An 11,550-nucleotide genomic window follows, 5' to 3' on the forward strand; every position below is an offset into this window, starting at 1 on the left:
CATCTTTGTGGCTGGTTTGCTGTTTTATTGCACGTTAATCGCACCATAAATAAACTGTCTGCTAGAAGCCCCTGTGCCAGGCAGCAGGCTGCATGTTACTGTGGTCTAGGCTTTGCAGTCCTGTCTTTGCCATCTCCAGCTTAGAGCTGTAGCTATGAAAGCACAGTACCCCTTCAGGGTTAGGAAATGCCTGCCCTTCCTTGCTGGGGTCTGTGTCCTTAGCCAGCAAGCTGTGTAACCTGCTGTTCAGGCTTGCAGAGCTGCCATTGCCCATAAATGGAGATGTATTGTCCCTTGGAAACATGAACTGTATTGATCTTTGCAGTTGGAACAAAAAACGGTTCCTCCTGAGGTCCTTAGAATCCAAGGGTACCTATACACATGCTCCGGGGTGGGAGTGTTGTAATTAGAGCAGCTCTTGGCAGCGCTGTAATTAAAATGCCTTCAGCGTCTCATGGTTTGTTTGGTTTTTTGGGGGGGGAGGGGAGGGGGGCTGGTCCTGCTTTGAGCAGCAGGTTGGACTAGATGACCTCCTGAAATCCCTTCCAACCTTAACTTTCTATGATTCCATCTATTCAGCACCCTGCGCTTCAGAACAGCAATGGGGGCGCTTTAGCTAAAGCTCATTTAACGAACTTCAGTTAAAATGCCCCGCCACCATTTTAAAACCTGCAGTCTCTGAATAGGTGCGACAGCAAGGCTGGTGGAGCATTCTAACTGGAGCACTCCAGCAGACTCCATTAATTAGAATTGGAATGCATTGGAGCAGGCATTCCACACATGTCTAGGCACTCCAAATGACTTCCTCCTCTTCCTGGCAGTCTCTCACCTGACAGATCTCCACTCAGCAGGATGGAACTGAGGAGGGAACTACCCTGTTCTTGAGCCAGGCCAGCAAGCCCCTTGACTCCCTGGGCTTTCATACATGCCGCTGAAGACCATTGAAGCCACGAATGGCTGAGCTGAGCAGCACCTAGTTGGATGGAACCGGCTTCAGCTCCTCAAGGCAGCGTGCGGGAGCAATGCATTTGGGCTCCATTGGAAAGAGGGTTAATTGGCTTTGCTGTGTTTGATCGTTCCATTTGTTTTGGCAGCACCATCTGCAGAAAACCTTTTGGCTAGAAATAACAGAGGAGCCTTTGCAGCTTCTCCAGCTAGCACAGCCACTTGCGTCAGCCTGTCTCTTTGTGTATCGGCCTCTTCATTGATGTCAGCGCAGCTTTGCATGCGGCACTTAGCCACAGGGCCCAGATCTTGCTAAATTGGCTATTTTGTTAGCAAGTAGCTAGCAGCTTTTTTGTAGTGAAACTTTAGACTCTAGAGGACTTTTGAGGAGCTTCTGTCTTACATTTTTGCCTGCTCGTGTCCTTTCAACCCTGATTTGTACAAGTGCTTCAGTACATATCACTTCACTCACATGAATGTTTATATGAGAACTCATCTGAACATTATTACTCAGTATGTGCTTGCATAGTCAAGGCATATAGCCAGGCACTTGGGAGTGCACCTAACTAAGCACATGAGCAGTCTCGTTGACTTAGCTGGGACCTCGCTGAATTAGTGTGAAAGTGACCCTCTATCTTGCACCCTATTTGCTCGCACCATTGGCTTCCTGAGGCAAGCTGATATTTTGGCTAGAGCTGTTCTTTATGCTATGTATTAGCCTGCCCTCCCGGGGCAGACTGTGCACCCAGCAGCTAGTGCAGGAGAAGTTGGTCATTTCCCCAGGTTTTCCTTCTTGCCAGAATTGCAGGAAAAATAAAAAGCTGTGTCGTGGCAGAGTTGTGCTGACCTTGCTGGTATGGGGATACAGGAAGAGGTGCAGGATGAGGTGGTGATTCTACAAAGGTGCATACATTGCCTTCTGACTGACTTCAGATTAACATGGCTAGCTACTTTTTATTTTACTGGGAGCTAATGTTGACTTCTCAGTCTGTGGGATTAAGATTTCAGATGAGGAGCTGTCTTGCAGCATGGGCTTGCTTTTAGGGAAGTAAGCTACTGATAGTAGCTGAGCTTGACCTGTGTGCTTTTTCTTTCTTAGGGATCTCTTGTTTTAGCCTGGCTGCCCTGGTCCTTCCAGAACAATTTCCTTATTACTTGGAACTGGTGAAGTCACTCAGCCTGGGACCTGTTCTCATCTACTCTGCTAAGTTTGCTTTGGCTTTCCCCCTTAGCTACCACACCTGGAATGGAATTCGACATCTTGTGAGTAGCCTTCACTTGGATGGTGGGGGGTGTGCATGCACACATGAGAATTTGTCTGTTGCCATGGGGAATTGTGGTTGGGTCATCTGGGTAACACCTGTCACATGTACTTAAGTCACCAAAGTCGCATTTGAAAATGGAAACTAGAGTTCCAAGTCATTCAGGTGCCTGTGTTCCATATTCAAACCTGATTTAAGTTATTCAGACACTTCTGGAAGCGTTAGCCCTTCCTTGAAACCCCAAGATTGTGATATTGTTATCCTGTTCTGATCAGAGAGCTTCCAAAATAATGTTGCCTTCCATTGTTTAGTGTGAGCTCAGTACAGCCACGTTGCCTCTTTCTGGCGTGGTGCTTTCTGCTGTGACCTCCTGTATTCCCCTTGTGAGAATTTAAGCCCTAAATTTGCCATGGATTTAAGCATGCAGAATTATAAAAAATAAGGGCAGTGAGGACTTCAAGAGGCCTTGTTAAACTCAAGAGGCAGAGCCAGGAGCACCCCCAGGTCCCCAAGCTCCAGTCCATGCTGCTTCACTCTCTGCTGCTGTGGCTGTGTACAGTAACACATCCATCAGAAGCCTCATGGGAAGGGCTTGCCATGTGTGTGACGATATGAACAAATCCTTCCAGCTTACTCTGTGAAGCATTATTGAAGTTCTTGTCTAGCTCTAATTTCCTTTGGGTCATCTTGGCTGTTGCCCTGCAGCATAATCCCTCTAGCACTTCAGCCTGTCTGTGTGCTGGGACTCTCAAAGCCACAGTTAGCAGACTGCACCACCCTCTCTGAGTTGTGCAGCCCTTGTTACAGTTCCACGGCCCCTTCCTTACCTTTTGGGCAGCTGTCTGCTCTCCCTCAAATTGGTAATCATGTGCTAAATCCAAGAGCAGTCTCCAGCTTCATGTTCAGGAACTGTTCTCTCCTTCCCTGATCTATGAGATCTCATGTCTGGGCCTGTCCTAGCCCCCTTTCTAGTGCTCCCTTCCTCTCTCCCCGCTTCCCCCTTGTTCTAGAGGCCTAGTCTACCTGGAGATGGACTGCCATTTTTTTTTTTAATGTACTCTAGTGGAGAGCCCTGGTTATGTGCTGAGTCTCTCTCTCTGTTCTTTCTCTCTAGGTGTGGGACATGGGGAAAGGATTTAAGATGCTGCAGGTCTATCAGTCTGGAGTCCTGGTCCTGGCCCTGACCCTGCTTTCCTCTGCTGGACTTGCAGCCATGTGATGGTGTCTCCTGGCTGAAGCCCTCCCCACTCCAGAAATGATTTGGTTCATCATGGCCCATGTGGACAGTCCAGTCCAAGCCCAGCTCAGGGTGTGCATGTGGGCAGAAGGCGCAAGAGACTCATCAGTTGTATATTGCTGGGCAGGGTGGGGCTGTCCCCTAGGCATAAATCTTGTGGATGATCAGTTTGCTTAATTGCTGGCCCAGAAGGATGTAATGTGTCCAATCAGCCAAATTCAGTGAAATCCCAGAATGTCCGTCCAGTCCCAATATTGTGTGTTTTGAATAGCCACAAATGGCCGGCCCCTGGTATCTATTAGCAGTTGATCCTTAGCTACTTTGAAGACACTCTTGGGAGCTGCCTTCTTTGATGGGGCTTTGCTTTCTAACTGTCTCTTCAGTTGTTTCCTGCACTGTCGAGAATCTGGAGACAGTGCTGGTACTGTGTCCCCTGCCTGGCCTGGGAGGCCTTGGGGGAGGAGATGCGAGTGCCTGTAGCCTAGTGTATGTGTGTAGGCTTATGTAAAGGACAACTGTCCCGTGGCTGCTGACACTAGTTCTGGGGGAGTGAGTGTTGCCTGAGCTACCAGTGCCAGTGCCCTGATGCTAGGGAGGGGAATAAGGAATTGATGCCGTCCTGGAGAAAATGCCAAGTGTTGGGATCTGGGCTTTCTGCTGCAGTCAGCATCCTGTGGGCTTTGCCTTGGGGAGTGGGGAGGGGCAGCCCCTGCGGGGTGGTGGGAGACTTGCAGCGGGGCTTTACGTAACGGGGCTGGGAGCAGTGAATTCTCAGCTCTGTTCGGTGTATCCCACTCTTCAGCTAACAAAGAAAAATCCACCTTGTGTTTTCAGGGACTTCTTTAGGCAAAACTGTTGTGTTTCTCTTCACTCCTTTGTGGTGACTGCCAATGCACTATCCTCTTGCAATGCTGCTGTGTGCTGTCACCAGCTGTTCCTTAGCACACACGTGTCATGTGTAACATACCCACCCTTTCCAGTAAAGCAGCTTTGATCTTTCACACCACATATCAGCCTCTGAGTTTTCTTTTCAAATGAGCAGTTTCTCAGGACAGCAGCATTCTGACTGGCAGGACGTGGGAGGAATGCATCCTGAGTAAAAACCGGTGTGCGGTTGGAGAAAGTCATGACCCAAAAAAATCTCTTTAGAAAAGCAGAGCAGGGGTGTATAGTGTAACATGGGTAGTGGGGCTGTCTATGCTATTTTGTGGCCCATCTCCCTTCAGGTTGTAGCTGGGTAGTGCCCTACACTTGGCTGGCCTGCCCTTCACCTCAGTCGCACTGAACCAAAATGCTCCCAGCTCAGCATGTTGGTATGCGACACCTCTGTACCTCACTGGAACTGGTGCAGGGGCTGCATGGGGTGCCAGGAGATTGAGTTTGCTGCCCAGGCTGCTGTGTATCACTGCTTAGTTCTATTTTTCTTTACATCTGGAAGTTCAGTTCTGCCCTGCAGAAAGGCCCATCTGTTTAGGGCCCTGTCTCTTCTCTGCGCATCATACAGGGCGGCTCTCGTGACTCTCCTGTCTACTGGCTGAACTGGACTGGAATCAGAATTTTTCTCTCTCAAGCAGTTTTGGGACCGGCTGCAGCAGGAACACCTCCCCTTCCCCTCATTTGGCTGTGCCTCAGCATGTGCGCTTCAGTGTCCAGCTTTAAGTGGGCTTTGACTCTGCTGACTGTCTGATGGAAATCTCCCCATGTGGACTGGCTGCAGGTGTACTAGGGGCAGATCCTGATGACACAGTGGGAAGACACTTGTGGCAGTTCTGTACTAGAGCTCAGGCTCTTAGTAGCAGGGGCGACAGAGTAAAGGGGGAGTGAAGTGTAGGTGTAGTGGGGAACAGATGTCTGCCCTTGAGGAGGCAGGAAAACAGCTACCATCCTCTCAGCCCAATCTGGCCTCTGAAGACAGCAGTGCCTTTGCTTCCAGCCTTACCCTTTAGCTCCTAGCTTGCTTTTGCCCATCATGACCATGCAGAGCAAAGCCATGACATGGGGGAGGGATCTTGTACCAGCGGTAAATGCAGATTCAAGAAGAGCCCCAGCTTAAAGGTCACCTGAGAAGGGCTGTGAAAGCTTGTGTGGGTGCTTCATCTGTCTGTACTTGACTGAGTGTCTAGAGGGGGAGGGAGACGGGTGTTCAGAGCGTAGCTTGGAGAAGTATTAGGAATGTCATGTCTGATTACCCTGGTTTGATGGAGACATCTGCCAGCCCACTGGGGAGCTCTTGGAGATGTCTGCTAGGTAAGCTCAAAGCCCTAATTACATCAAAGAGGAGTGGAGGCTTTTGGCAAAGCTTTCCTGTATCCCTGAATTGAGGTGTTTGCAGAGGCAAACAGTGGTGCAGAACAGGCCAGTTAAAACCTTGCCCATCCCAAGTATCCACCTTCCACTTGTTCTTACAGTAATAAAAATGCGATTGCTACTTCAGGCCCCATAAAGGAGTCCAGCTCAGACGGGGCTTGAAAGCTTTATTGTGAAAAAGAAAACTACCACGTGGGAAGAAACCCAGCCTGCAAGGCCTCCTGTGAGAGAGGCACAGGCTTTATCCCTCCCTCTAAATATAGCTATCCTCTGCTGGGTTCGGCAGAGGGAGAGACCTCCCTCAGAGTGGAGGCTGATGCACTTGAGCCACTCCACTAATTATATGCAGTCAGTGAATGACTTAATTGGGCTCCTCTGGGTTTTTAATTAGTTATTCCTTGGCATGTGCCAGCTCCTTGTGAGGCTGGACTTTACAGCAGCTCTTGAAATAAATTCCATCTGCATTCAGCAGCCTATCTACTGTTTGCAATTGATTGCAGGTTGGGCAGTCCAGGCTCTAGCAAAGATGGGGAGGTGGGAAAGCATCTTCTCAGCACTCTCCTCAGACAAAGAGCTTTCTAGAGCCACTGGTATTGGGGTAGAAGTGGGAGGGCAGCCAGCAGCCTTGCAAGTGCTCTGCCACTGCAGCAGTCCCGCTGCACCCCTTGTGTGCTTTGCCTTTACATGCCTTTTGCAACCTGCCTTCTAACAGGCTGGCTGGGGCCTGTGTTCCAGTGTTGGACAGTGGCTAATCCACAGGTGGATGCCTCTGGTTGACTTTTTTTTTTTCCCTAGGTTTTTCAGGGTGACTGATAGGGTTTGAATTGCAGGGGAAGGGGTTTCTATTGGATGTGAGGGCTGTCAGGTGCACCCAGGAAAAGCCAGTTCTGTCTCACCTTGCCCATTGTTCTCCCCATCTGTTCTACACTGGGACTAGCAATGGGGGTAGGTCACAGCAGGCCAGAACATGTGGGAGCCAAATGCTGGCCCACAGGGCAGCCTTCCCTGGACATTGTTGGGGCGAATGGTAGACTTCATCCCAAGGGAGATTGTGGTCACTGGCTGAGGAGTGCAGGTTGCAACTGGGCCCTGTTGCATTCCCTTCTGCCTGTTTAACCAGGGATTTCCCTACGAAGTGAACTGACGCTAATAAACAAGCCAGCCTAGAGCCCAGGGCAAGTCTTCCCCAGGAATGGGCCCTGCCTCTGCTCTGCTGGAGCCAAATCGGGGCACTTGAAGCTTTGGCAGTGAATATGGGTCTAGGTGAACTCAAGCACTCTCTGCTGGGGGATGCCAGGCCTCTTGCCTCAGCCAGAGCCAAAATATCAGTCTCAGCCCCAGCACTTTATCAGCTGGAAAAGATTTCAGCCTCCCTCTGGAAGGTGTAGTGTGAGAGCAGGAGGCTGCATGCCATGGGTGATTGTGGGTGGGCACCACTGCATCAAGTGGCTGACGGTGTTTGCTGCATTTCCATTGCACTGCCAGGGCTCTGTGGAAGCTGTCAGCACAGGCCTTGCCTTGCCTTGGATGTTACTTGTGTGAAACAAAAACTGAGTTCGTTTTTTGTGTTTTAGTTTTATTTTTATATTGATTACTGGGAAAGCGCATGTTTCAACCACATAGTACCATCCAATCATCAGGGTTATTCGGGCTCTTTCAGAATCAGTGGCCCCCTCTTGCCATCTGGGTTTCTGTTTTGACTGGTTGTGTTGACAAGCTCAGGTGAATGGGGGATGTCCCCTGCCTCCATCCCAGACAGCAGCATTGGGTCAGTGGCTTGAAAATTGATCGTTTCACTGCCTGTTTGGTTCAGCTCACTCTGCTGCAGGTGGCAGCTCTTACATGCAAAGAAACTAGCACATGCAAGGGGAAAAGCTAGAGGGATTAAACTGATTGCCTGGAAAACAGGAAAGAGAAAGGAGGCTGGGGTTGGAGGTGATTAGAGTTGCAGGAAGCAAAAGGGTGGGAACAGCTGGAGATGCAGAGTGAGGTGAGGTTTGACCTCTTTCAGTTATCATTCATGTGTCGGCAATAGCTTTTACTCTGGCCTTTAGATGACTGCTTGCCCAAATCTTCAGAGCAAGATTTGGGTCTTGCTGACTCTTCCCTCTTGAGTGACATGCTCCTGTTCCTCTCTGCCTCCCTCCAACATCCTCATCCATGTCTCGGAGGTGCGGCTGGCCTTTGAACCTGGGCGGCCTAATGCCAAGGCATCGGGTGATGTTGCTCCTCTGAAGTTGGCCTCCATTGATCCCGGCCGAGATGAAGCCATGAGGTTAGGTGAGCTAACTCCCTTGGGTCTAGCTTCCATTGAGCCAGGTCGGCTTGGAGCTGAGACCTCTGCTGAGATGGTGCGCCGGGGATTTGTTTCCCTGGATGTGGTTCGGCCTGAAGCCTGGACTTTGGGTGTGATGGCCTCTTTGAGTCGCACATCCATGCAGCCAGGCTGGCGTGACAATGGGACCTTGGGTTGCAAGGCTCCTCTGTGCTTTGCCTCTTTTGAGCCAGGCTGGTGCGAGACTGGTACCGCTGGAGAGGTAGCTCCCGAGAGTCGCACATCCATGGAGCCAGGTTGGCGTGACAGAGGGATCTTGGGTGTAGTGGCTCCTTTGTAACAATCTTCCTCTTCCTCAGGGGGCATTTTAGCTGAGGGTCTGTGGAGCTGGAGGTCTCTGTTAGATGCTCGACTGTTCTTATCGGAAGTCTCCTTTGCTGCTTCCTGGTGTGATTCCAGTTCTTGGGGCTGAGAGAGACACACACGTTGCGACAGGTTTAACCTTGGCCCTGTGGCTACACTGGGTGAATGGGACCTGACTGGCTGGTTGAGAGATGTGAATGGCAGAGATGGTACAGGAATGCTGCTGTACAGTCCCTTCAGATTCACACTTGAGACCCACTGTGGAAAGGCTGGCTCATTGTCCAGCTCTTCCCCTGCCAGACTGCTGTCCTGGAGCACCTATCTCTTCCTGGGTTGGGTGATGAGTAGCCCCATCCGTGCACTAATGCTGCTCCACTGGGTTGTTGCAACGGGTGCATCTTGAGGACAAGATGCTTCAGCTTAAGTGCTGCCCAGGGCTGGTTTGTCTGGTCCCCTCATTGTCTTATGCAGCATCAGAGAGATCAGCATCAGTACTGCAAAGTTAACCCTGGAGAAATGGGCTGTCTGGCCTCTGGGGTTCAAGAAGAGCTTCTAGTCCCTGGTGGAAGCCAGGCCTGATTTGTCTCCCTCCCACTTGGAGTGTCGGCTAGTACACCTGGCATGCCTTACTTTTCCTGTGGTGGGTCACGGGGCCCCAGTGCCTCCCCTCTGACTGGGGAGCAGACTGATTCATTGGGGCCTCTGTTAAAGGGGAGGGGTGATGAGTCCTTTTCTATGAGGTTAACTGCAGCACTGATGCTAGTATCACATATGTTTCTTGGGACAGTGATGGGAGCAGACAGAACCACCCTGGGCAGAGCATGGGCTACAGGGCAAGAGTTAGTTTTCCAGCTAAGCAAAGAGCTGGCACTTGACTCTGTGGGCTGGGGCTGGGACCAGGACCCAGGCCCTCTGGGGCCCTTCCAGAGTTTAAGGCTGCTCCAGGGTCTTGAGCAAACTCGGCTCCTTTCTGGACAGCTCCCACACTAGCACTGCATGGCTTGCTACAGTGAGGAGCTGTAGCTTGTGAGTGCCCCTGGCTGGTCTCGCCTTGGCACTGCATGGATGGCGCCAAGCCGTCACAGAAGCACTCTGTGCTGTGGCTGCACAGAATTGCCTGGGCACCACAGTGGGAAGCAAGCCCAGCACCTGATGAACGGGGAGGAGGGAGGTGTTGGGGTGGGGAGGGTGAAGGCTGGCACTTCCCAGCAGTGAGGCCATTGGTTACCAAAGTGGGATGGGAACAGAGCCGTGCTGCAGCGCTATGTGCAAAGTTTGGCTCTTGCTACAGGGTGAAGCTGTAGCAGGAATTTGCTTCTAACTCTCCTAGGGAGGAGAGGAGCAGCCTTCCCATCTTGGCAAACCAGCACTTGGCCTTTCAAAGCCAAGTGTCCTCTCTGTGCCCAGCGGGCCCAGACCAGTGGAGCTGGGTAGCACTTGACTGGGACTGGAAAAGGCCTGCATGAAGGCCCTGGGACTGTACATGTGCTGCTCTAACAGCTTGGGGACCTGGGTGCCCCAAGTTCAGCCAGGGCAGGCACCCATGAAGATTATGCTTTACAGGGGAAGACTCAATGCCAGGTTGTGGCCTCTCTGCTCTTCAGTTGTCCAGCCTCAGCCTGAGAAGCTTCTTGGGTAAAGACCCAGCCAGCAGCAGCCAGTCCCTGTGGAAGGGGGTGCCCTACCTTGCCAGTGATCTCTGGGAGGAGGCCGTTGCAGGCACTAGTCAGTGCCTTGGACTTGTACACCCAGTCAGTGAGACGTGAGGCTGCAGCCACCGAGCGAGAGGTCAGGTTCAGTTTGACTGGGGGAATCTTCAGAGGCATATCCCAGGTTCCCATAAACGTGCCCCAGGGGGAAGCCTGTGGGGGGAAGCAGAGAGTGAGGCCTCTGGCAGCAGAGCCCCGGGGCTTCCTTTCTAGCCAGATCAGCCCCATCTGCCCTGGGACCAGCAGTGAGAGCTGTGTGAGAGCTTCCTGCACCCTCCCTGGGGACATCCAGCCAGTGAGATCACAGAGGGACAGGAACAGCCCAAGTCTCAGCTCTGCCTCTGGCTCTGAACACCATCCTTGGGACAACTGAGAGGGGAGGCTGCTGGGTCCACCCTCCAAAGGGGCTGTGGTGTGGGATCTTGCCCACCTGAGGAGAGGGCCCCGTGTGGCAGATACAATGCCTGAGGGAGGGAGGGTGCTGCATGAAGCCAGGTGCACCCCAGCTCAGGGTTAGGGACCACCTTCCCTGCACAGGAGAGCAGAGGGCCAAGAAGTAGCACCCCTGTCACATGCATGTCCCCTTGGACTGCGAGCACAGAGCACTGCAGGCAGCAGGGAGGGACGGCCTGGACTTTTAGCTTATTTAACTGGAATTAGGAGCTGGACACTGGGAGGCTGTGCACCCCCAGATCAGCCTGGCTCGGGCACCGCTGCCCTGCAGAGCTCCCCTCGGACCGCACAGGCTGGGCCCAGCCTGGATGCCATGAGGACGAGCCCCAGCAAAGGGAGCGCTTGGTTACTCACCTGCTTCCTGTGGCTCCCAGCCCCAAACTGAAAACTAGTTAAGCAAGAAGCAGCCGCCCAGACGCCTCACCTTGGAGCGTGGCACGGTGGGGAGCAGGTGCCCTCTGTCATCGGTTATAAACTGCGTGTGGCCTTCCCGTGCACCGGGGTGCTGAGGGCAGAAGGCAAACAGAGCGGGCGCTGCTTTAACCCACCTGTGTGCAGCGAGAGGCGCGGGCAGAGGGACCCTCGGCGCTGGGCTGCCGCACGCTGGGGGCAGGAGCGGCATCTTTGAGGAGCCGGGCTCCGTGTGACCCGGGCACGCAGGGCCCCGACTGCAACTGCGGAGCCGTCCCCAGCGGAGCTGGAGGCCGGTCTCCGCTCCCCAGCTTCTTTGTGCCGCCTTGTTGCCACGTCCCTCCCTTGGGGTAGCTCTCCTGTCACCGGTTACTGGGGGGGGGAGCCTCTGCCCTGGGCTGGGGCCAGGCTGAGCCCTACCTGCTTCGGGAGCCGGGGGAGGGCCCAGTTCTGCAGGTTCCGGGCAGTGAAGGCGTCTTCGTACTGTGGAGGAAGGGAGGGAGCTGGGACCGGAGCCGGCTGGGACAGGGGCTCCCTGCCCCGCTGCCCGCCCCGGCCGCAGGAGCCTCGCGCCCTCCCTGCCTGCCC

At 53.0% G+C, this 11,550-nt stretch overlaps 2 protein-coding genes across 4 annotated transcripts in view; one reads left to right on the forward strand and one right to left on the reverse strand.

Moving 5' to 3' along the window:
* Nucleotides 1–4,452, forward strand: part of SDHC (succinate dehydrogenase complex subunit C) — a 17,595-nt gene extending 13,143 nt beyond the window's left edge. For both annotated transcript variants that reach the window (XM_006038222.2, XM_025194739.1), the window contains 2 exons: nt 2,045–2,208; nt 3,322–4,452. In XM_006038222.2, coding sequence (XP_006038284.1) covers nt 2,045–2,208; nt 3,322–3,426 — 269 coding nt within the window. In that variant the 3' untranslated portion in view covers nt 3,427–4,452. The remainder of the gene's footprint in view (nt 1–2,044; nt 2,209–3,321) is intronic.
* Nucleotides 4,453–4,571: 119 nt separating this feature from the next.
* Nucleotides 4,572–11,550, reverse strand: part of CFAP126 (cilia and flagella associated protein 126) — an 8,191-nt gene continuing 1,212 nt past the window's right edge. The window contains exons 2-5 of one of the 2 annotated variants that reach the window (XM_006038223.3): nt 11,383–11,445; nt 10,976–11,056; nt 10,075–10,251; nt 4,572–8,494 (exon numbers count right to left, since the gene is read on the reverse strand). In XM_006038223.3, coding sequence (XP_006038285.1) covers nt 7,826–8,494; nt 10,075–10,251; nt 10,976–11,056; nt 11,383–11,445 — 990 coding nt within the window. In that variant the 3' untranslated portion in view covers nt 4,572–7,825. The remainder of the gene's footprint in view (nt 8,495–10,074; nt 10,252–10,975; nt 11,057–11,382; nt 11,446–11,550) is intronic. The other variant, XM_025194738.1, reaches the window with a different exon arrangement.

The sequence above is a fragment of the Alligator sinensis genome, unplaced genomic scaffold (genome assembly GCF_000455745.1).
Source record: "Alligator sinensis unplaced genomic scaffold, ASM45574v1 scaffold1659_1, whole genome shotgun sequence".
Taxonomy (NCBI): Eukaryota; Metazoa; Chordata; order Crocodylia; family Alligatoridae; genus Alligator; species Alligator sinensis.